Here is a 25,438-nt window from a genome sequence, read left to right on the forward strand (position 1 = left end):
GCAATACGAGAATATATAAGCTGGTGCCAAATATTGATATTTTAATTAATAAAACAAGGCGCTCTAAATAGATTTCCCGGCGTCGCTACTTCAAGTCTCCTCGAGTTGGAAACGTGAACATAAGTTAACGAGCCTAAGAAAAATAGTTTTTTTCATGGGATGGCGGACAGCAGTGTGAGTAAAGTAATAGATGCCCAGCCACGTTTAAGTCCAAAGTCTGTAAAACCTAAAACTCTTTCACAGGCATTTTGTTTTTTCATAGTTAGACAGATATCATGATGTATCATTATAGGATTGTCTAGCAATATATTGATTATCGCAGAATTGCTGTATTGTGATATTATCGGTATCTTGAGCCATGTATCGTGTATCGTATCGTGAGGTACCCTGTAATTCCCACCCCTAATCACAATAGGGAAGAAAAGATTTTAAGCTTTTTAAATTGCATGTGATTAAATGAAAAAATTATAATAATTTTAAACCCTCCTGAATTAGATTAACTATTTTTTCTGCAATGAAAAAGAACAGAAATTTAATTTAATTTATAATATATGACTTTCAAGCTCTGGCCAATATTCTTTCCTACAAAGTGGAATCAATAAAATTCCTACTAACCCACTACTATGATATGTATATACTTTACGGTCTTCAAAAATACCATGGTATTAACCATAATTTCATGTACAAGGATACTGTATATAAGTGTGTAAAGATAATGTATAAAAAAATTGTATGCTGTATATGTCTGTGAGATTGAGGGACTAGCGATCTGACCCAGTTCCTTCAGTTTATGTCTGTTCTCTGCTCTCCTTGACGCTGTTTACGCCGTGCCATTTGTGTTTGCCTAGTTGCTATAGTGACTTCTTGTTTGCGGATGTTAAGAAGTGATAACAGAAGCTAAAGCGCCAGATGCCAGGGCATTTTTCAGATTGTTTCATTACATGAGCAAACCACAGATTTTAGAAATAGCAATGTGACTCATACACAGACCACATGACCACAGGAATACGAAGAGGGGAGAGTCTCAGCTGAAATAACCGATAAAGTCAGGCCTAAATATCTGTGTTCTAATGATACGCCGCAGCCAGAGCCGCCTTAACCTAATGTTAGGCCCCGGGGCTGAGAGGTTTTGTAGGCCTACCATCCCCTCGATTTATAGTCTCATTTTAAAAAAGTGTAATATCTAGGTAATCTACATCACAAAATGCATTAGTTTCTTTCGAGACCTACAACAGTAAGTTTTCCCTCTTTGAGCCAGAAAACACCATAATATTGTTATTAACATATCACTGAGCCCACTTGAGCATAAACACAAGACACTTTATTTAACAACCACACACAGCAACTTATGGTGATAATAAAACCAAAATATGTGAAAGTATGACAGAATGTGGGCGTGTCAAGCGACACGCGACAAAAATTGAGAAATTTCAATTTTATGCAAATGAGAAGCGATTTTCACGAGCGACAACCAATAGGAAAGAAGCCTTTCAGTGGAGCTCAGCTCCCGTCACCGTCTCGAGTGCAGTGCAGGCAATACAGAAGAGTTAGAGGGCGATTTCACTGTTTTTATATGATTTGACTGTAACTAACCACAAACATGGATATAATAAAATGATGCATGGAAAAAAACTGTCGACAGTCTCAGTGAGTTTAATTCATACATTTATAGTTTGAGTGTTGTAGTTTTATGATGCATTTAGCCCTGCTGCAGTTCATTCTTTTCATTAGGGACAATATAATTTATTGTTTGTTAAATTCAGATGACGTTTTAGTCATTTATGACAGTACGAGTGAGTCTACTTTGTAGATTGATCGATCGTTAATCTAGTAAATTATTTAATCCACTGAACACTGCTGTGTGGTAATATAAAAACACTCTCCCAACAGCATACTGTTTTTTTTTAGCCTGATTCCTAATCATATTAAAATAATATAGTTGTATATATCACTTGTGTTGTGGTGGTGTTTTGTATAGATGTGGCCAGACGAGCAGTCTACCAATAACATTAGAGCGACAGCACTACCAACGCCTACCAAGCGACTTCACAGTATAGAGACTAGCGACATACAGCAACGAAATCGCTGGCTGTGTGAACGGGGCTTATGGGGCCACGTGGCATCAGCAGACATGTAACATGCGATTAGAGTGATTGACAGTAAACCTGACAAGTTACAAAACAATATGACCTTTTCAGCTCATCATGAACCTGAACATGGGAGGCCCCTGAACTTGGGAGGCCCCTGGGCTTCAGCCCAGATAAGCCGTGCATTAATGCGGCCTTGGCCGCAGCACTGTTATAATCAAACTACTGATGAAACGAAAAGAAGGATAATTGGCGTCAGCTCCTCCTTTTCCTGTCTCTCAGTGAATCTCATGAAGAAAGTTCATTTTATCCCAAAATCAAAAAAATATATATTTTGAATAAAGAATATTTTAGTACCATCCATCAAAACTAAATATTTATAAAAGAAAGCTAATAACTAATATTTTTATAAGCATTCAATGTATTATGTTTATTTATTATTACTTCATTTTAATTTCCATTTTTTTGTTATGTACATTATGTATACTAACTGTATTTTCTTTTAACGGGTTTCATCTTTAATCTTATGTTATATTATAGTATTTTGGTGCTTATTGTGTAATACACTTGGAGTATTATTATTACGCTTTGTTTTTTGTTTTTTGCTTTAGATGCAAAAAGACATTAAAAAATAAATTTCCTGGAAAAGCATGTATTGCAACTGATCTAATCATTCAAAGGCAAGGAACATATGTTGAATTAGTGTTTGGTTGAGAATGGATGTGTAATAATAGTATATAAAGCTTTTGTTCAGCAGGCGTGTGGGTGGTCACTGGCAGCTGTTGTGGCATGAGGGAGGGGTCCTTCATTTCATGGGTGGATCAGGAACACATGGGATTACAGGCTTGATGTTAATAAACAAATGTAAACCGAAACTGTTTGCTGAATTACCTTGTTTAGCCATTCAACCTTCTCCACATCTGGGAAGTTAACCTGAAATTATAAAGAAAAAACAATAACAGACTTCGAAGTGCAAAGACTGTCTATGCTTATGAGCTGTACAACAAACTTTACCAGAGGATGTGGTTAAAAAGAAGAAGAAAAAAACAGCACATGCAACCACCAACTATCATGAATGGTTTTTTCTCCATTTACAAAATTTCCTTCTTAAATAATGCATATATGCAGTGTAGAATCTGATTTGTCTTGGATAATTTCCCCCCATTAATAACATGCATAGCTTATTTTACCACATGATAGCCATGAGACATGACCAAATATAGTAAACTCTTTTATGGAAGCATACTGTGCACTTGGGGAAGAGATGACAAAGCAACAATGTGTTCAGAATGATTTGGACGATGGGAATTTTGCCCAAGTACGCAGTTACACCACCGATACAGCGCCACCAACAGGTCTAAAATGTCCTCTAAATCTGCAGACCACTCCTACTCTTTAGCAGCATTAGGGAATCAGATTCATTCATTATCGAATCGATTCGTTCAAACAATGAACTGTTTAAAAAACGATTCGTTCCAACGATAAGTAATCGCGAGGCTGTCTCGATAAAAGAGGGTTTTCTGTAAAATACTGCTGTTTTCACTATGTTGTCGATTAGGTTGAGTCAAATATTGTGTTTTTTTATGATTCTTAAATATAATCCTCCTCAGTTTGACTTCTCAGTGAAGAGATTTCAAAAGCCGCACGACTCTGATTCATTCAAATGAACCGATTAGAAAAACTAATCGTTCGCGATTCGGACACAACGTTACTCTTATTATTCATTTGTGTAGCGATGAAATGTGTTTTACATAAAAACACTGAATATTTCTCTCTTAGTATAGAGGTGGACTTATGCGGACGTTATGCATTAATAACAGTGCTGGAGAGTTTATTTTTATTAATCTATCAAAAGACGCACTTTTATGAATTCTTACCCATGAAGGCAGGTCTCCTCTACTTCTAAATGATTTGGAGGATATGTATTCTTGCTCGCCGTTGAGTAACTGTATAGCGGACCTCAGTCTCGCCTCCTTCGCCTCACGAGAATGTTTCCATCCTGCGTAAACCATCATCCCAAACACCACCAAACTAGTGCTCATGCGATAATAACCAGCCAGGTAAACAGGCAACATGGCAGTGAGACATTTGCCGAAAGTCCATAAGATAGCCTTGGCGTCCAATAATTTCGTTTTAGGGACGTCCATTTCTCCCGATGAACTGTCCTGGGCTGCTGGTTCAGTCTTCTTTTCCGAGTCCGAGTCATTTTTCGGCCCTGAATCAACGTGCGACATTGTAGTCTGTTGTAAATGTTTTCAAAGTCAAGATACGAGTAAAGGCAGCGATTTGCAAATCAAATTCAACGTGCTGTTGCTTGAAAGTCACGTTGCATTGGCGCATGGACTAGTGGAAATCTGCAGATGACTCGGATGCCTGATCACTGCAAATCAATAAGTCAGTCAGCCCGAGACAGAGAAATCGCCCACCTCACAGATTTTACCCTTCTGGCATGACACTCTTTTTCCTTCTTGCAGTTTGTCTGTCTGAAATCACTGGCCTGCACCGTTATGGAGGCAGATCACGCCCATAGAAAACGACGCAGTTGTAAAAAGGGGCGAAAACTTTTAGTTGGAAGCTGCAGTAGGCAGTTTGTTCTTTGAAAGCTTCTAGCTTCACAAGTCTTGGCTCAATTCTGACTAGCCACAATTGTATTTAAATTACCGGTAGGCTACATGTAATGCAGTTCTGCCTAGTTCCAGTTAAACACTAGATGAATGATAATAGTCAACTATGTCTAAAATATTAAGTAGTCAAACTAATGTAAGATATTGTCTTCTATTAGTAATACTTTATTTTAATGTGTCCTTGTTATTTACTATTGTAATAATAACTATTTATGTAGTTCAATAAACATGCAAATCCTAAACCAAACCCTAATCCTACCCTAACCCTGAACACAAAAGAAGATATTTTGAAGGATGTCAGAAACCAAACAGTAGACTTCCGTAGTATTTTTTTCCCACTATGGAAGTCAATGGCTATTGGCTACTATCAACTGGCTTGTTACAGACATTCTTCAAAATATCTTCTTTTGTGTTCAGCAGAAGAAAAACTTCATACAGGTTTGAATCAACTCGAGGGTGAGTAAATGATGAGAGAATTTTAATTTTTAAGGGAACTATTCCTTTAAATGTATAATTACACTGTAACCGGGATATAGTGTAATCGGAATAATTTGCACACAAGGTATCTAATGACATTTTTACTAGTTATAATAATTCAGGGTGATCATAGCCATGATGAAATTGTTTGACCAAAAAAATAAAATAATAATAATAAAGGAGTAATTGAACATAGATCCAAATGCAATCAAACAAGAGTTTGACTAGTTGTTTGTGTGACTGTCTAAAACTTACATAAGATATTTGGAATGCATATTGGACTGGTGATAATTTATTTTAAATTACCGGTATCTGCAATTTTGACTAAAAATCCATAGTGCAATTTTGACTAGTTCACCTGTAAACAATACTAATAGAATCAAATAAAAATAGCCTAGGAAAGATTTTAATAAATAAACTGAAAATCTGTAATAAAAATAGGATTTTCAATTTATCACATGTGATCTTGACTTATTTGATTCTTCATTCATTCAAATCAAGCGTAGCGTCAGTTCTGGTAGATCATGTTAGTCAAGCTCGCATCAGCTGATCCACGCTGATAGGAACACGACGTCTATCACTGTATATATAAGCTCCTTCAGTATTATCAGCAGCTATCGTGTTCCTCAGGAACGAATTACCCTCCTCCATCCCCAGCTCCACCTCTCGTCAGTCAGGATTTGGCATTATGATTCCCCCTGAATCAGAATCAATTCTCTAATTATGTTGTACTTTAAAATCTTGAATTAATGATATCTGCAGTACATTCATGTTGGTTCTATTCTGTTTGTGGTTATTGCTGCTCTCCTGCTCTTATCCATGCTAGGCTGCAGGGAGTTCTTGCCCAGAACAGAACCACACCGCCAATCCAAACTGTATGCTAATTATCAATCGTATTTGACGATAGTGGTCCTGGCAGAATTACACTTAGCTTCCAATTCTGAGAGAAATTCCACTTTTTTGACAAGAAACGCAGTATATGGCAACATATCCAGAGTACACCATAGTCATGATGCAACACTATTTTCTAAAATACCTACAGAGTTTTAACTAGTAAAATGTGCTCAATAATAGTCATAACTACCTTACAGATATCATAAATAGTTTGTCTTACTAACTGAAACATTTTAACAACAGAACTGACTTGTAAAAAGGCAATAAAGGAATGTAAAAAAGTACTTGCCATAGTACTTAGCTACTCTCATGCCAGGTCGAGGTCTATATTCATGCGCATGTCACTGACATGAGATTTCAGATAATGTTAATCTGAGACCTGCCAAATGAAAAATACTTCCGATGCAGCTAACAATACTATGAACAATGGTTCTTTTTGCATGATAACCCCCTAATAATAAATCCCCCTATACTTTAAATCTGAGAGATCCCAAACCTTATTTGTTGGTTGAAAAACATAAACAAACACTGAAGACAGTTCAATTATGAGAACTGATCATGAGCAATATTTCAACATGACTGTTTATAGGGTTTTCTAGATATAAAACATGAAATGCTTTAAAATAAAATGGTAAATTGTGTTTTAAGTGGGCCAGAGGAAAATATATTTTTTTTAAAAGAAGGGTAAAAAATGATTTCTATGATAATATTTACACATACAGCACAGGGATTGCTAAAATCCAATTCAGCCCAGATCTGTCTCTGGTGGTCTTATCAGGAATGAGAGTGCAAACAACTAGGACCTTACTCTCAACAGAATGAGAAAGTGATCAAACTAATAACAGAAGTCTGGTTTGATAAGAAATATAATTTTTCATTAACATTTAAGAAAGATACTCACTCAAGATGAAAGAAACAAGACCAATATTCTGACAGAAAAATGCACTTATTTAGTTTCCAACCGAAAGAAAAAATAAAACACTTTTTTTTTTAGTAAGACATGACAAGAATTAATAACGGAGCATAATGTGTCTGATTCATTTTTTTGTGCAGAATCCAAATAATCAGTTCACACAAAAGCAATTCACAAAACAAACTATTAAAAAAAAGGAGTCAAACTAAAACTGACAGCTAACAAGTAAATTCACAATTCTTCTGTAGTGATTAGTTGAATAGTTACATCTTTCAAAATGAGTTAATAAATGTCCTGTGAAGTCAATGATGATTTCAAAAGAGTCTTTCCAAGGCAATCATCTGCTAAAGCATGGCAAGAAAAACTGAAATAAGTTTCATAAGTTCACAAGAGAATATCTGTATTCTATACAGAAATCTGTATGTTCATTCAGTCAAAACCGATCCTTCACCTGAGAAACTTCCCATGGTTTACTGGTGTCGCTTTGATTTCCTGTTTGCTATTTGTTTCATGTATATATTGCTGAAGTGTGCCCTCATTAATGAGGCATGGTGGTGATCCTCATACTCTGACTGGCGATGGGGTACGTCACCATCGGTGTGGTCGCGTGGCTCATCGTGATGCCCGGCAATGGTTGTGCCATGGACACGGCCACCGGCGCCACCGAAACAGCAACAGAGGCCATTGAAACCGGAGGGGCCATTCCCTGGACGATAGTCTGAGCGAGGGCCGCAGAGATGGGGTCGGGGTTCAGATGTGGAGGGGGTGCGGAGGGGGGCGCAGCATTAGAAGGAGGGGCGGTCTGTGCAACGGTCGAGACCACCAGATCTTGTTGAGTGACGGGACGGGGCTGCAGACCAGCACTGCTCAGAGTGGTGTGTGTCTGGGCAATGCCATGGTTGTAGGAACTCACAGAACCAACAGGGGGCACCAGACTCTGTTCGGACGGAGCAGGGGTGGAGGACAGCGTCATCACTTTAGCCTGGCTTCGAAACTGAGCGTTCTGCTCCAGAAGCACCTCGTTGGTCGCTATCAGGTTGGAAACCTTGAAAACAAAAAACGGAAAGGAAGGAATTTTGAGACATTTAGGATGCGGTTGTTTTACATTTTTAAAATAAGTGATTCTGTCACTGATCTTAAAAGTAGGGTAGGCAATTTCGGACAGGCTAGCAATATCAAGATAGGTTTGAAAACATGAGATCCCACCCTCCCTTCAGAGCGTCAGAACGTGCACAGCAGAGTCTGCAAAGCGTCACGAGATGAGAGACGCTGTTAAACTACCTCGTGTCTCAAAGCACATAACATAATAATGAACGTAAACAACTTACAGATCTCTTACTTGTACCACCTGACTGCTGCCGATTTATTTCGGCATTAATAGTGTTGACATAGAAACACATAAATCCGAGTCCGAGAACATGAACAGTAGAACGTCTCAGGTTGCTATCTCGTAATTACGGTCACAGTATGGAGTGAGCGCAGCGTAAACTCGTTGTTTGGTTCAGGAGGAACTGTAAAAGCTGCTGTTTGTTTGCGGCGCTCTGTGACTCTGTCTTCAACTCTGCAGAGCCTCATTGAACGCGCTGATGACATGTGATGTCTGTGCAAGCAGGTGTGCGGAGGTGTGGAAATACATGTTGACAGGCAGGCAGGACATCCTATCATTGCATTCGGACCGAATGTAATGATTGGACGAACATTTTTTGGTCCTGAGACGTCCACAGAAGATGTACATGTTTTAATATTTAGACCACTTCTATTATTGATTGCTGTCAGGATGTGAAGAGAGTTTCAACCAGTAAAAAAAAGAAGCGTTTATACAAAAAATTGCATACACTAGCTTTAACATAAAAAGCACAATTTAGAGATTAAATATAATTAAAAATTTGTATAATTTGTCATCCATGGAACATAAAAGATCATCTATTGCAGAATTTAAAAAAAGTAACTAAGAAAGTCAAGCATGGGTCTGTTGAGCTCCAAAAATTACCAAAGAAGTTATCAGTTGATATTAGAGATTTTTAAGTATACTGGTATTGGCCAATATTAACATTATTAATATTTAACAATGCCATTCTTACATTTAGATTATTAAATGTAATCTTTAGTAAATTATTTTTAATTAATCTATTAATAAAATAGAGTATTCATTTTTCATACAGCACATTATAATGTTGTGATGCTTAAATTCACCGATGCCAAAAATTAGTTTTATATTAGTTTTTATTTATTTCTTATTATTTAGACAAAGGAGTACAGCATTTTTATATTGGTGCATCCCTACTAAAAAGCACTTACTGTTAGCAAAAACTTAAACTATTAAAAAATACTTTAAAAAAAAATTAGTTGTACTAACATTACTATAACTGAAATATAAATACATAAAAAAGAAATATAAATATAAAAAACTAATAAAGTTAACAAATACCAATAACAAAATTACTAAAACTTAAATTAAAATGAAAACTGAAAAAAAATCTTATTCAAAATGTTAATAAATAATAGTATACAAATAATACTAAAACAATGCAAAAAAGCACAATAAAAAGTCCATACGACTTTTACGCTACACCTTGCAATACATGTGTGTAAGGAAGAGACTGAACTTATCGTTTTTTTTTGCTAAAAGTCTTCTGTTGTAGTTTTCAAAACGTATTATTTGATGTCATGATGTGAAACATCACAAGTTCTTGTGTTGTCTGGTCTTTCACTACAAACTTGGCACAATAAATCGCAGTATTTGAACAGAATGAGATTAGAGAACTAAGACAGAGAGGAAGATTTTCAGCGACTACACAGTACACAGTTTGCATGAACTATATCCATCGGACTATAGTGACGTAATTCCAGCTTGGAGACACTCAATATACAGTATCTTCCTGAAGAAAGGAAGAGTACATTCCCTACCTGTTTCTTAAGCTCCTCCACTCTTTTCCTCAGTAGGGCGTTCTCCTCTTCTAGTAAGCGATACTCTATCGGTCGGATTGGCAGGGGGGTCTGAATCCCCAGGTCGTAATGTCCACTACTGGTCCCATCGGTCAACCGCAGCCCATCCAAACGCCGTCTCTTCAGTTGGAAGGCCGTGTGGTCAACAGGGGCCTCCACCGGCCCGGCTTCAAACATGCCATTTTCAAACAGGGGGTCGTAGACGGAGCAGGGGCCCCTGTCGTAGCGGCGATGACCCACCGTCCCCATCGACATACAGCTGCTCATTGAGCCCCCACCTCCACCTCCAACCGACAGGCCCTGGTCTCTGCAGCCGCCCATGCTGGGACATCCCATTCCCATGTAGTTTCCCACGCCGCCGCCAACCAGGCCAGACATCCCTCCGCAGGCCCCACCGACACCAACCGCACCGCCACCACCAGCGTTCACCATCCCGCTCACGCCACCGGTGACACTCATCATGCATCCCACACCGACCCTGGGCGAGGCCTCGTATTCGTAGTCCTTCCTGACATGTCGGAACTTGCACTTGTTGCCCCGCTGGCACTCTCCTTTCAGGTAGTCCCTGCAAATGGGCACCTCTCCGCGGCTCAACGGGAGGTCGGTCGGAGATAACCCCAATCCGGCTGCCACCTTCCCCCTGAGCCGAAGTGGAAGCTCTCCGGTTTTCTTATAATAGTCCTCGTCTTCCTTCGAGCCGTGCACGAATCGGCAGTTTGTGCGCACGCACTCTTTGTTCTGATGGTCATGGCAGAAGATGAACTCATTCTTCTGCACACCCAAGTCGGGAACCTCATTGAAGTCTGGATGGCGGAAGCGGCAGCGTTTGCCGCGCTTGCACACGTTGCGCAAAAAGTCCCTGCAAATGCCATCCGGTCCCAAACCGCCGCTGGCTCCACTGCAGCTGTTGCCGTTTCCTAATGCCCCGCCGCCTCCCATGGCCCCAGGACCCCCGTTACCCCCTGTGCAGCCCGCTGATCCGCCCACCACCGTCACTCTGCCCTCTCCTACACCTCCACCCAAACCTGTCCCGGCTCCTCCCTCGTCTCCAGTGCCCACACCGCTCCCGCTGCCACCTCCGCCGCCACCTGCCAGGTAGGTGCTATCCCGGTCAGGCATGGCGCTCGGCCCAGCGGGAATAGAACGATGCGCTCATGTGGGTGCCAGAGAGATGAAGGTCATACAAGGGTTCAGAGTTAAAGTGCAAGAAAGACAAGAGCTCAGACCGTAGGCAAATGCAGATCACAGCTCCACCTGGCCACCTGTAAATATCATACAGATACAATTAAATATTATTCCAGAATTAACATTATATAATTTCATTTATTCACAATTAATAAACTATTTTTACTTTGATTTTTTTGTGTGCATTTTGAGTAAAAATAAAATGTTTGCATTTGCCCATACTTTCCTCTAAATCAGGGGTTCTCGGATGTCGGTTTGTGGTCACATGAGATACAGGTAAAGAAATAAAATATTTTGTCTTTTTAAGTGTTTTATTTGAAAATATCTTTTTACATTTTATATTCTTATGACTGAATAAATTTTTAGCTTTTCACCACGAACCCCAACTCTAGATATATCTGCATTGGTCATTACAGAAGAAATATATCAGTTGACAATCACTACCAACAAATTTCAGATGCATCATTATGGCGTTTACGAGGCAGTAGTGCATTGATATTCTTCAAGCAGCATTATGTTCATTCAAATGTTCTGCAGTTAAATCAGCCCGAATTACATTACGTATGGATGTCACTTTATTGTGTAGACCTCAGCTTTAGGCATACTGGCTTTTGAAACTTTATAGATTATGAAATTAAAGTCATACAGCACCAAAGATTGAAAACTTTAATGCTATTATTTTATATATTAAAATATATTTATTAATATATTTATATATTAATTCTACATATTAATGAATTCCCTGCCAGCATTAACAATTCCTCTTGAAAATGCAAATATTGATACAAAATATAATGCTGTTTAACAAAAAGTACTATGTGATGATATTACCTTGGATTTATTTAATAACACCATGCTTTGCATATATATATATATATATATATATATATATATATATATATATATATATATATATATATATATAATTATTCATAATTTTAAATAATAAAATTAAACGATTAGTTCCCCCTCCTCCTCCTTATCTAGTCTCTATACAACAATTGCAACCATTTGTTTACTAGTGCTGTCATGTCAAATCTTGTGGGGCGCCAAATACTCTGCTCGATGTGTATGTCATGTAACGTTAGTGTTACATAAGTAACCAGATATAGTTGACTGCTTTTTTTCCACATTATTTTAAATAAATATGCAATATTTTATATTTAATCCACAGCACATATAGTAAAACATGCTCTCTGGCACAAAGGCCTGGACAACGCGCATGGACAGAGCGCAACGATAATAACCTAAAAAACATTATTACCAGTAAACTCACCCAACTGCAACCAGTCGTATCAGCGAGATTAAAGAAACGCTATCTGCACATTATTAATTACACGCATGATGCATGTACTGGTTGTGAAAAAGATTACATTAGAACACAAGTTGGTCCATGAACAACAACTTCCGCTTTTCTTGTTCGAAGCACTTCCTGTACGGTAGAACACTGGGAAAATGCACTTCAGATTAAAAGGCTTCAAACCAGAAAAATGCTATGGAAATACCATGGTACAGTGATGGTGCTGGAATCAAGATGGTGCTCCAATGTATTTCTAAAAATACCATGGCATTACCATTATGCATGTCCAAACATCATGGTTACAAGGGTAAAAGCAAAAAATATATACTTTTTCTATACACGTAGTGATATTCCACTAAACACATTTAAAGACAAGTACAATTAAAATGCAACTATGTGCAATATTTCTTAGAAAATAGAAGAGCAACGTCTGACAAAACATGCAGAAAATATGAATTCTTATTTCTGCTCAAGGTCAAAAGTATAAGCAAGTTTCATGTTTAAGTGCCATTAAACTGTTTATATTCCTAAAAGTAAATGTTAAGAAAACATTAAATGACAAAAAAACAACTTAAGAACAATCACCAGCCAAACAGCCATCAGTATGCTATAAAATATGTTGCTTGCAGAAAAATATCAAGAAAAAACTATTCTATACATTATTATGACATTACCACCAAGTTGGGGCTAAAGAGTTTATATTTGGGCTTTTAACTCATATCTTCAATACATTAATAATAGGTAAACATCTGACCTTGTCAATGATATTAAGACTAAACTAAAATGACATTTTCATTTTGAAATATAACATAGGAGAGACATGTTGACAAGATGCGTTGCAATAAGTCACTACAGCGTGATGGTTGTCAACAGTTTATTTGTATTTTAATGAGAACATCAGACATATATGTTCATATCCAATAATCTTATAAAGATTCAGTTGTAGAGCAGGAATGCAGGGGCACATCACCTGTAAAGAAAGAAGAAAAGTATAAGTCAGTGTTTTTACATTGAAGGCAAGACACCACAGGTAAATAGGGTAAAAATATTAGTAATGAAAAGATACCACTATACTTTCACCAGTTGACTAATCACAGTGCGTTACTGTGTGTGTTGTATTACAAGTTTTCTGAAATGCAAAATTTAAATATGCACTAATCTACATACATTTCCAGCTTTATTTTGTTGACATTAAAAGTTTTTACAGAGTACATTTTGGATCTCTCAACAGCCTGAAAAACAATGTAAATGTATACAACATTTTTGGAAATGTTATATAACCCAGACGAATGATATATGAACAACATCTGTGAAAACCTTCAGAATATAGATAGGAATAAAAGCGTACAGTAACCTAAAGACACAAATGGATATTAGACACATATATATATTTGGGATGTTATCTATCTAAAAATAAATAAAGAATGTTACCGATGCAAAATAGATCTCAAATCTGTAATAATTGTAAATAACGACGAATGTCTTTGAGAAAAAAAGAAAAGAAAAAAAAAGAAAAGAAAACTAATTGAAAATAAATAAATACATTGCATTAACAGTGCTTTCATTTTAATGCTTTGTATTTTCAGGGATTGCATTTTGGGGGGCTGAAATTAAACATGGTTGCATATTTAAGATGTGAATATTTTAAGTAAAAACATTTCATAAACAATTTAATTATTAAAAATGCAATAATCCATATTCACCACATCAGCTTCGGGGAGATAACATTGTATCTCCTTTGCAGTAGAGAAAGCAGAAAGAAAACAAGTGCAACTAACCAGGCAGACTTTGAATTAAACGTAAACACAGTTTTCGTGTCTTTATCAGAGATAGTAGTACCCTATATATGCAGAAAATCTGATTATCATAACATATACTTACCGCTTGTTCCATTTTTGTAAATCAGTTTTTGTGAGTGTGAATTAACTAATTAAATGAATGACTCTCTACCTGTTGCTTTGGTCTTCTTCATCACCCGCATGCACCCACCGCTTGCATCGGTACTCTACTGTTACTCCTGCATGTGCAATGTTGAATACTTTGCTAAATTGAACCACATTTAACTAAATTTGTAGAGTAAAATAAATTAAAAGCTGCCTGTCAAATATAATAGGTGGTATTCTTAAATAGACTGGATATTTTGGAGATGAAGTCTGGAAGTTGAATATGGATTATGACATTTTTAATAACATTGTGCATGAAATATTCACAGCTTAAATACACAATATTTTTCAATTAGTGCAATTCAATGTGATTATTTGTTTCAAAGACAGTCATAATTTGACTTCCAAATCAGAGCATAAAAATGGCATTATTTTATATATATATATATATTTATTTTTGAAAAAAATTACAATCAAGGATAAAACTCAGAGCATATAATATGATTACTGAAATGGCAGTACATATAGAGTGCAAAATGATGCTTGCAAAGGATTACAAATCAGGTTTATGTGCACTTGAAAGGCCACTCACATCACATTGCTTTATTCTCCAGAAGGCCTGACACTTTCAAAAATACCAGCTTCTCTCATGGCGTTAAACTCCTTCATGGCATCATACTCTTTGTAGAAGTCAGCATATGCCTTTTTCCTGGGCTCTGTTACTCCGTACTGTAGAAAGACACAACACTTTCTCAGATTAATGAAAATTGCCCATGGTACTAGCTTGTAAAACAAGCTTCCAAAATGATTTAACTTACTTGCCTCAAAAAGGTAAAACAATGAAAGATAGGGATGAAACCAAATGATCAAATCAAAACCCATATTGATCAAAAACTAATCTTAATGACTATGGAAGTTACATCATGGCAAAAGGTGCTTTAAAAATTATTATTATTATTTAAAGAAGCATTTTCTACCTACACATAGATGAAGTACAAAGGCCACAAAGGTCCAATATATTGCATATAATCATACAAAACACAATACAACTGACCTTGAAAGCGGCTGCTGCAACGAGAGACAGAGCAAATGCGATGGGCAAATGAAACCTCAAACGCTTGGCCAGGAGGCCTCTCATCGCTGGCTTGGCAAGTGACATTGTTGACTTCTGGAAAGAGAAAACAATAAAAGTGATTTCATACACTGATAGTCAATTGACAACCCTGTACTTCCAATAACAGGATAGATCTCCCTTTAGTATTGCTACGTGCTATTCTGACCATCACAAATGGATGTCTTGCTGACTTTCAAGACAGACACAGAATAAGCCACGCTAACATTTAACTTTTTCTTATGGGATAGAGACTGAGAAGATAACAATATGTAATAATAACCATATTTAACGTACTAATATGCATGTATTATATACAAATGTGCTGTTCAGTTCAGGTCAAGGTTTTAGCTATTATGCAATTTGCCTATTATTTTAGGCGTGATAAAACGCATACAAACGCACAGCCAAGCAATAAACCTTTGTTTTATTTAAAAAATGACACATGTGATTCATATCATAGTGCCTTCTGAGATTAAGAACTACCGGTCTTGCTAATACTAGCAAGCAATGACGACCAGCGGCAAGATGTAACGTTATTTCTAAAACGAGACGCGTTTAGCTAAATTAAATAAAGATAAACCGAATATGTAGTGTTATTAAAAACATAACATGGTGATATTGTATTTTATACATAATTCACCATAGAAGTTTTGTTATAAACGTATAGCAAGCTCGATATTTACCGTCTAATTCGCGACCTTCAGCACGCACGTCCGGTGACTCAGACAGGAAGGTGTTTATGGAGCCCAACTACGGAAACAGGCGAAGGACAAACACATTGTAGCGACCATGGATATATATATATATATATATTTTTTTTTTTTTTTACTAGAATTAAAGTGAAAATGGAAAATATAACAATAAAACAGATTTAAAATATTTTAAATAATTGGGTTTCTGTGAATAATATACCATTGTCTTTTTTATTATAATCATGTGCTTTTATTACTTAAATATTTGTCTATAGAGATTGCCCTTTCAGTTCGTATAATTAAAGTCCCCATGAAATCAAAATTGAAGTTTATTTGGATTTTAGTATTTATACAGCCTTATTGTTATCCATAAGCTAGTGTGCTCCAAAACAATGACAGAATTTGCATTTAGAAGATATAAGCATTCAAAACTTAGTCTCTCACTTCTGCCAATATGGATCATTAATTTGGTTATGTTACGTCACTCTGCACTTCAGGTTCTCGTCAGATTTTCTGTCCAATCAAATGCTCCCTAGAATCAAAAGCGTCCCGCCGCCTACATTATACATGCAGCTGAAATCGGCCACTTGATCACACATTTACTATTTATGGTGAATGGCACATAGTGCACTATATATGGGTTAGTTATGGCGCTTTTCCACTGCACCGCACAGTTCGGCTCACTTCGCTTTTCCACTGCGTGTAATGACTCGGCTCGGCACGGCTCGGTTCGCTTTAGCTCGGTTTGCTTTTCCACTGCAGTTAGTACCGCTTCAAAGTGGGTGGGATTATAAACTGATCGTTATAGTTGCGCCGCCTCTACTGCCATGACATCTGATCTTCGTAAAAGCGCTTGCTTTTTTCCCAAGCAAGTCAAGAAAGTAGTTTAAAAACAGGTGCCACAGCGGTGGCTGTTACTGGCTATTTAAATCTAGCGGGTTTGGTGTCTTGTGTTGCAAATACAATGACACTGGTAGTGACGATTCTGTCTGACCAATCAGTGATCTGCAGTGTTTTCACGTCACATTTATCGGTACGGTAGGCTACTCTTGGAACCTCAACAGAGGTGGTACCATTTAAAGAGAGCTGAAGCGAGCCGTACCGTACCATGCAGTGGTAAAGCGCCACAAAGTGAGCCGTACCGAGCCATACCGTACCGTACCATGCAATGGAAAAGCACCAAAGCGTGTTGTACCGAACCATGCGGCATGCAGTGTAAAAGTGCCATTAGTCAGCAAAGTTTCATTTTAGGAGAAGGCGAAACGGTTCGAGTTTAGGAGGAAACTGCCGCTTTACCGAGCTCAACGGCTCTGGACGAGCTGTGATATAAACTAAAGCTATTGGCTATTTTTACAAAAGGGGAGGAGCTTCTCGATATGTCCCGCCCTGTCTTCCTGTTTCAGTAGAAATTACGTGAACAACATGAATAATATGTCAATAACTGAATAGTGCAGCGCGTTTCAAGGCACTTCAGTGTGGGCCTTTAAAAAGAAAAAGGAAATATTTAAAGGAAGCGATACGTTTTAAAACAATGAATGTTTAAGGTTTAAGGAACATCTGGCAACCAACGGATGGGTGGTTTCATATAGAGGGAATCATGGGCTGGGTGAGTGTTGCCAAATCCGTGTAATTAAAAGCACATTTTCGCATGTTTTTTGTCGGGCCAGGATTCGTGCTTTTTTCGTCGGATCTGGCAACACTGGATTGGGTTACAATCAACCACCCTGATCTTCAAATAGCAGCACCGGAGCTCGACAGCCGCCTCAGCCCTGAAAACTGAAACTGAAATTCAACACCATCCATTTCTGTAGAGACTCGGCCGGTAAAACGTGGTGTCTATCCCGGCTCGTGCGCGCGTATAGGAGAAGAAGAAGAAGAAGAAGAAGAAGAAGCGGATGTTCTAGTGGGTTCTAGAACAAGGACTGACTAGTTGTCTCATCACTAGCTGGTATTTTTTTTACAGTCTATTGTTAAACACAATAACTTGTGACTTTAAACAGGCGGAGTTTAGCAATCAGAAAGCCCTTCCGCCAACGTTTACTTTCCGTGTTTTTCCAATATCAGACGGTGATTCTACCGCGGTAACTTTGGTAAGTTTATATTTAAACACATTTACTGACAGTTTAATATATATATATATTTTCATAATGTTAATGTTACCTTCCTAAACTAAGTTAACAGCAGTTAAGGATCTCACAACTGACTGGTCGTTAGTGTCATCATGCCTCAGAAGCCGGGGCGCTCGCAGTCGTGGATGGAACTCAAACTAGCCGGTAACCAGTGTTTCAAAGCGGGTCAGTATGGAGAAGCTGTGACCGTCTACAGCAAATCCATCCAGCAGCTGGAGAAGTCTGGTAAGAGAAGTCCGATATGATATCACCACCAGCGTTACAGTATTACCACTTATATAACTTCTTTTGTACGCGTGTACCATGTTAGCATCATTGTAGCTATTCTTGCACTAGCTCAGAATGTTCCATTGTATGCTTGTACCTTGCATTAGCATGTAAATACCATGTTCAATTAATTTCAGTAGCCTACTGAGATATTCAAAATGGGGTCCGGGACTAGTTGGTCTGTGGTAAAGTTAAGAGATGAAAAAAAAAAAAAAAAAAAAAATTAATTTGAATAAATACTGCATCTAACAGTAAAATAAAAGCATATGATAATAACACAATATTATGTAATGGACACCAAATATTTTCCACAAATGTATAATATTAATTTTCACTGTATAAACTGGGCCAATACGAATTACAATACAAATATATTAATGCCCTTTTTTTGTGTCCAATACATTTTATTGAATCATTGGATTAAATTGAGATAATTACAGATTCCAGATATTCTTGTATGCATAAAATGAGTAAACAAACCAGTTTAAAGAAAACAAGTTTAACCATCTTTCCCTCCCGATCCTGTTAATTAATGATAGGATCACATTCATTAATACAACACTTCAGTAATCATACAATGCATTAAGGAATCTAATTCATACGAAGGTAGCAGACGAAAGGGTCCCGTATCTTGTCGAATTGCCCAATGCTGTTTTTCAAAAGGTATCTAGTTCGTTACAGATGTATGGCAGACATCAGTTCCTCAAGCCATAGTTTAACAGAGTCAGTCTTTTCCCAGAACAGCAATAACAGCTTCTTGGTGAGGAATTTGTGTTAAACTTTGCTCAAAGGATATGTAGAATCATAATTTCCTAGTATATTGAGCACTGGGTCTGGTTCCATAATCATATTTCACATTAAGGACACCGTAAGCACTGTTAAAACCTCACACCAGAATCCCTGTATTTTACGGCAAAAATCGGCATCCTCTGATTTAGGGGTGGGGGCTCTAGGGGCTCTGATTTAAAGGGACAATAAGTTTTTGAATGTTTTGAAACATTGTTATTCATAAAAATAAATCATGAGAACATGAACTTCACTGCATTTGCAGGAATTGTAAAATCTTTTTTCTTATTAACTGAAGTAGCCTAACGCAATATTTTTACTCTAATAGCTTATCTTTCCCCACACATATGAACTGTGATCATGCAATAACGTTAACTTTACATCGCGATGCTGAGCTACAGTGAAATGATAGAAAAGACATTATCTGTGATAGCAATTCGCCTCATTCGCGCAAACTGGAGTAGAATGAGGCTTGCGTCTACCGCGCCGCGCTAAACACCGTGCCGTGATTTACATTAAAAATCACTCGCGCCAGACGCTCAAGAGTGAGTGAGAAAGTCAATTTTATTTTTAAATGATTAAATCAAACCACGGATCCGTGATAAGTTTTGTGATCCGTCTCGCCACTATGTAGTAGCACTATGATCACTTTGAGGGGAGGATAAATTTATCCCCACCGGGGATAAAAATAATTAAGCAGAGGCAGGGATACATTGACCAGAAAGGGGGAAATCCCACACATTTTACGTTCTATTTTTGACTTTTTTGGCGACGATGTTTTCTTCTCCTGTGGCTTGGCATATGTATGGTCCATAATAACAATGCAATACATACTTTTAAACTTGCCGGTGCAGTTTCAAGCGCCTCTCACTGCTCTGCACCTGCGTTTCTGCTGATTTCGGCTGGCTCTGAACGTAAACGCGTTGTGGAAACGCGTTGGCTTAGTACTTTTTTTGCCCCCCGTGGACCTACCCGTCCCGTATATAAAGATAATAAATTCTTCATTTATAAGGATAAGTCAGATAATTGGCCGAGGTATTTGTACACCATTGATGACATATTTATGAATAAAAATATTGATTTTAGATAATAAAATACCTAAAAAGATACTTAGTGTCCCTTTAAAGAAAATTCTTAGTTTCTCTCACCTAAATGTTTGCTCACTCATTGCGTTTTTACAATGGGGTAATTTTGTTGTTAAAAGTTTACAAAACACAAGGAAGCTTGTTTTCAATCTTTGAATTAAATTGAAAAAAAAAGTAGCAAAGATTATACAAAATAATAAAGATACAAATAAAGAAAAAAGTTTCTGGGTGGGCCTAACACTAGTGTTCAGAAATGCTACAGAAACTGAATAAAGTAATCAAGTGTAAAATAACACCGTCTTTTAGTTCTGATTACTGACTAAATTAAATACATAGGCTATTCATTCTCATTCCTTATCCTTACAATTAAAGCAATCTTTTGTTGTTTTGACGACAACATTAATGACAGACACATATGGCTGCTGTCACTTTTACTGCTACTGTTTTCATTATACTGTCCGTCACACACGTTTTATACATTATGTATAAAACTGACAATTTGCCGTAACCCTATAGTTACATATAGGGGTAACTGTTTTGTTGTGCTCTTACTCTCAGACAGGTGTTGTTGTGCGCTAAGGAACGTATATGCCATACGTCATTGCGTCGCTATATCATTGATATCGCGATATGACATTTTTTTTTATTATGTAACAATTTATACCGGTATTATCGTGGACGGTATGATATGGCGCACCCCTACTCTGATTTGCATTTATCACAAAGAGGACATTGGGTAAAATTCGACTACTTTATTTTACGAGAAGTGTATTCTATGTATTACCTTGAACTGAATGTATAATAATAGTATAATCTGACAGATTGTTTATCAATATCCTCCAAACCACTATAATAATAATAATAATAATTCATTACATTTATATAGCGCCTTTCTGGACACTCAAAGCGCTTTACATAGAAGGGGGGAATCTCCTCGACCACCACCAATGTGCAGCATCCACCTGGATGACGCGACGGCAGCCATATTGCGCCAGAACGCCCACCACACACCAGCTTACTGGTGGAGAGGAGACAGTGATGAAGCCAATTAGTATATATAGGAGGATGATTAGGAGGCCATGATGGACAGAGGCCACTGGGCAAATTTGGCCAGGATGCCATATCTCCTCAGGGATTCCAATTCACATTTCTCGCTTTTATTCCTCTCTGAGCAAGTTTGTAAGAGGGGGGAGTAGCTGCTTTTAACCTTCCATTAATTAAAGATAACTGATTTGTGTTTCCCCTAAACTGTGTGAAACAATAATCGATGATTGAGGGCGGGACCTTGTCTAACGAAACATTGTGTGTATGTAAATAATTCCTTATTTGTACGATTCTGAAAAACTACTTCTACCTTTTACATTTGTGAGGATGCATGAGGATGATAAAATCTGGGGGGTCTGCAGCATCTAAAAAAATTAGATGCTGTACTATCTGCCAAAACTTTGAAACATGATGGAATTGATAGTAATATTATGGTACTATCATATGCTAATGTGCTTCTAAGAATACAATAGAGGTTCATTACTGTTTTTAAATTAGTAACAATAGGGTTACCATAGCAAGCAAGAAGGCATGTAAGTTGACTACTGTTTTTTAAAAGATGACTCAGACTGTTGTCGATATAAAAGAGTATTTGGTACCAAGGTTAATAAAGTAACCGTTCTGTTCACAGGTCAAAAGGAAAATGAGGATCTGGGTATTTTGTACTCCAACAGGGCCGCCAGCTACCTTAAAGACGGAAACTGCAATGAATGCATTAAAGACTGCACAGAGTAAGGAGGAGAAGACAAAAATGGTTAAAGTGATGATTTTCAGTGTTAATAATCTTTATATTTACCTTTCAGGTCTCTTAAATTGGTTCCTTTTGGATATAAAGCTCTGCTTCGCCGGGCATCAGCTTACGAGGCCTTGGAGAGATACAGACAGGCTTATGTGGACTACAAAACTGTTTTACAGATAGACTGGAACATACCAGCTGCTCACGATGGTGTCAACAGGTAATTACGCATGAAAGGGATCCAGAATTATTAGGCAATTAAAGGAATGGTTCACCCATAAATTAAACCTTTTTCATCACTTACTCGCCCTCATGTTGTTCCAAACCTGTATGAGTTTCTTTCTTCTGTTGAACACAAAAGAAGATATTTTAAAGAAGGTTGGTAATCAAACGGCTGACGATAGCCATTTACTTCCATAGTAGAAAAAAAATACTCAGAAGTCAACTGTTTGATTACCAACATGCTTTAAAATATCTTCACATAGTTCAACAGAAGAAAGAAACTCAAACAGGTTTGGAACAACATGAGGGCGAGTAAGCGATAATTTATGAGAATAAGAATGCTAAAATGTACCATATAACACATTGCTCTTTCCCTTCAGAATGACAAAGGCTTTGGCGAATATAGACGGACCATCTTGGCGAGAGAAACTGCCACCGATTCCTAGTGTTCCAATGTCTGTGAAAGAAAGCCTAGCGCAAGCCGCCGGTTCAGCCCCGAGCTCACAACAGAACAGCATGGTTGACGACAAGAAAAAAGGTATTTACCATATATATATATATATATATACATGTATGTGTGTGTGTGTGTGTGTGTGAGCAATAAGGTACGAGAGGCTGTGCTGTATCGTCAATAAGTCAAGGCTGAACGGCGTTGTTAGGCACGACGCGAAGCGGCACTTAGCGGCAGAATAAGACAACACTTATTAACAATAGAGCACTTGCCTCGAGTACCTTATTGCTTTTATAAAACGGTTACCACACAATACAACTATTAAAGCTGAAAAATATGTATCTTTGCAACTTTCATGAAGTAAAATCACTAAAAGATAGTCCCTGACCGTAAACGGCAACAGTTACATACATTATTTCGCCAATAGATGGCGGTAAAGACTGTCTTTATGAGTGAGTCCGTCAGTTGAGAAGACTTTTACATTGAAATAACTCAAACTTGTGATCACGGAGAAGGAAGACGCAACTGACAAATGACTATGGGCACGGGAAAACCCCTTAAAGTTAACCGTTAAAAGGACAAGATATAGCAGCGGACATTCAAAGGGATTTTTTAAATTATGAATATATAGGACTGACCTGAAGGAAAATGCTATATCTACTGTAAATGCAGGTACACTCGCTTACTCGATCTCTCAATACTCCGCTATAGCTTCAATAAACAATATCGATGAGATCAAACATGTTGCTAAGAGCGGTTGCTAGGGGTGTTGTGTAGTGATACATAGAACAGTTGGTGAAGCGTTCATAGCCGTGTTTTATCGTGAATAAAACACAGCTATTGGCCAATAAGAATCAAGGATTGGAAGTAACCGTTTTATAAATGTATATATGATCGGACCCATCATGCTTTGCTTCAGCACTTAATTTTCAACTGTTTGATTTTAAGCTCCAGGACCTGCAGCTGTGAAAAAGGCCAAAGCTCTAAAGGAAGCAGGCAATGCATTTGTGAAGAAGGGCGAATACAAGGCAGGTGTGGAGAAGTACACGGAGTCGCTCGGTCAGGACCCCACAGAAGTCACAACCTACACAAACAGGTATGAAATGCAACAAAAACGGCCCGAACATCAGGGTTCACATGGTGATTTGAATGTCTAGGCCTGGAAAAGTCGAGGACTTGGTTTGATAATGTGTTCAAATGAATATTGCTTGTAGGGCTCTTTGCTACCTGTCATTAAAGATGTACAAAGAAGCTGTAAGTGACTGTGATGAGGCTCTTCTAATGGATTCTGCCAACATTAAGGCATTTTACCGACGTGCCCATGCATACAAGGAACTTAAAGTAAGTTCAAATATGAAGTATATTGTCTTGGAAAAATTGGAGGATTGTTTTATAAAGTGTAATGCATGCATTTTTTTTCTCCTAGAACAAGGAGTCTTGCATTGAAGATCTCAACCGTGTGCTCAAAATCGATCCAAACAACATGCCAGCACAGAAACTCCTACAGGAAGCACAGAATATGAAATAACTGTGATTGTAAAGTGGCCATGAGGAAACATTCCCCAAGTGCCTCAAGTTGATTTGCTGCAACGTTTGCTACATATTTCTGCTCATCCTTCAGATTTGCACGTCATGTAATTTAAAAAATAGGAAATAGTTTGTTCATGATCATATAGGCACATTTGACTGGCTGTATTACTGTCATTAATATGGCAATCAGGTTTCCTTCTGAAACTCCAATCTGTGTTTTTTTTTTTGGTCAGACTTGTGTTTGTTAAATTAGTCCATTTAATCAAATCTGATGTTGATTTGGCATGTGATTTTAATGTCTTTTTCATTGCACATTGAACTGAATGGCAATTTTTCAAACAAAATTACTTTTAAACAATTTCCACTTAATACACAATTTTAGGGCTGCATTTTCTACTAAATGTGTTGATGTGTTTCGCTTACCTTTAGTCTTTTCCAGAGAAAGTACTCCGATGTGTTGTATTGTTGAGGGTTATGGTTATTTACTGTCAAAGCCACTTAATGTTTATATACATTTGTAAAGACTTGACACCTGTATTTATTGATGTTTCGTATGCCATTTTGCATAAAAACAATGTAAACGGGTCTTTAATTTAAAGAAAGTAATGCATCTGATAATAAAGGACAATGTTAAGTAATATGGTATTTTCTCATCCAGTAAATTGTCAGATGTAATGCTAGGGTCAGTGATTACTGTTTCGTAGAAATTAGCAATATGCAAAAGACAAACCGGTAAATGCTATGCACACAAGTATAACTAATTAAAAGCAATTCAAATACAAGCTGTCAATTACCAGATGAAAAAAAATGTTTTCCAGTTAAAAAAAACAAGCTATAAATGTGCCTTAAATTCAAGATGTTATTTAAACACTTCAACTGCAAGTGTCACTGTGAATGGCATTTTGTTTGTGTGATTACAAACTGAAGAACAAGTCAATCCTTTAATCTTTCTTAAATGCTTATTTAAATATTTTTGCAAATAAAATGTACATCTTTATAGAACAGTGACAAGCCCTTGAAAATATGCTATTGTTCTCTTTTTAAAATTAATGTACACCACCACTGCGGGAAAA

At 37.4% G+C, this 25,438-nt stretch overlaps 4 protein-coding genes across 10 annotated transcripts in view; 1 reads left to right on the forward strand and 3 right to left on the reverse strand.

The window, feature by feature from the left end:
• The window catches only part of esyt1b (extended synaptotagmin-like protein 1b), a 38,044-nt gene extending 33,375 nt beyond the window's left edge, over positions 1-4,669 (reverse strand). Inside the window, exons 1-2 of the mRNA XM_079629029.1 lie at positions 3,965-4,669; positions 2,979-3,020 (exon numbers count right to left, since the gene is read on the reverse strand). Coding sequence (XP_079485155.1) covers positions 2,979-3,020; positions 3,965-4,321 — 399 coding nt within the window. The 5' untranslated portion in view covers positions 4,322-4,669. The remainder of the gene's footprint in view (positions 1-2,978; positions 3,021-3,964) is intronic.
• Positions 4,670-6,930: 2,261 nt separating this feature from the next.
• On the reverse strand, positions 6,931-12,575 carry zc3h10 (zinc finger CCCH-type containing 10). The gene is made up of 3 exons (XM_079627666.1): positions 12,403-12,575; positions 9,903-11,203; positions 6,931-8,040 (listed from the first exon to the last, which is right to left on the reverse strand). The coding sequence occupies exons 2-3, from the start codon at positions 11,058-11,060 to the stop codon at positions 7,534-7,536; spliced, it is 1,665 nt and encodes a 554-aa protein (XP_079483792.1). The 5' UTR covers positions 11,061-11,203; positions 12,403-12,575; the 3' UTR covers positions 6,931-7,533.
• A 708-nt stretch (positions 12,576-13,283) lies between these two features.
• Positions 13,284-16,179, reverse strand: cox6c (cytochrome c oxidase subunit 6C). Its single transcript, XM_079627563.1, has 4 exons — positions 16,107-16,179; positions 15,364-15,477; positions 14,902-15,038; positions 13,284-13,396 (listed from the first exon to the last, which is right to left on the reverse strand). Exons 2-3 carry the CDS (start codon positions 15,466-15,468, stop codon positions 14,913-14,915), a joined length of 231 nt encoding a protein of 76 aa, XP_079483689.1. The 5' UTR covers positions 15,469-15,477; positions 16,107-16,179; the 3' UTR covers positions 13,284-13,396; positions 14,902-14,912.
• A 1,358-nt stretch (positions 16,180-17,537) lies between these two features.
• Positions 17,538-25,434, forward strand: tomm34 (translocase of outer mitochondrial membrane 34). Of its 7 annotated transcripts, none has more exons than XM_079627558.1 (9): positions 17,728-18,063; positions 18,180-18,205; positions 18,290-18,469; positions 22,058-22,157; positions 22,230-22,382; positions 22,765-22,922; positions 23,784-23,931; positions 24,050-24,176; positions 24,262-25,372. In XM_079627558.1, exons 3-9 carry the CDS (start codon positions 18,337-18,339, stop codon positions 24,361-24,363), a joined length of 921 nt encoding a protein of 306 aa, XP_079483684.1. In that variant the 5' UTR covers positions 17,728-18,063; positions 18,180-18,205; positions 18,290-18,336; the 3' UTR covers positions 24,364-25,372. The 7 variants fall into 7 exon arrangements, with proteins under 7 accessions (XP_079483681.1, XP_079483684.1, XP_079483683.1 ...); XM_079627557.1 differs by having other exon boundaries at positions 17,731-18,018; positions 18,116-18,205; XM_079627561.1 differs by having other exon boundaries at positions 17,799-18,063; positions 18,330-18,469.
• Positions 25,435-25,438: the final 4 nt, after the last annotated feature.

The sequence above is a fragment of the Phoxinus phoxinus genome, assembly GCF_949152265.1.
Source record: "Phoxinus phoxinus genome assembly, chromosome: 11".
NCBI lineage: Eukaryota > Metazoa > Chordata > Actinopteri > Cypriniformes > Leuciscidae > Phoxinus > Phoxinus phoxinus.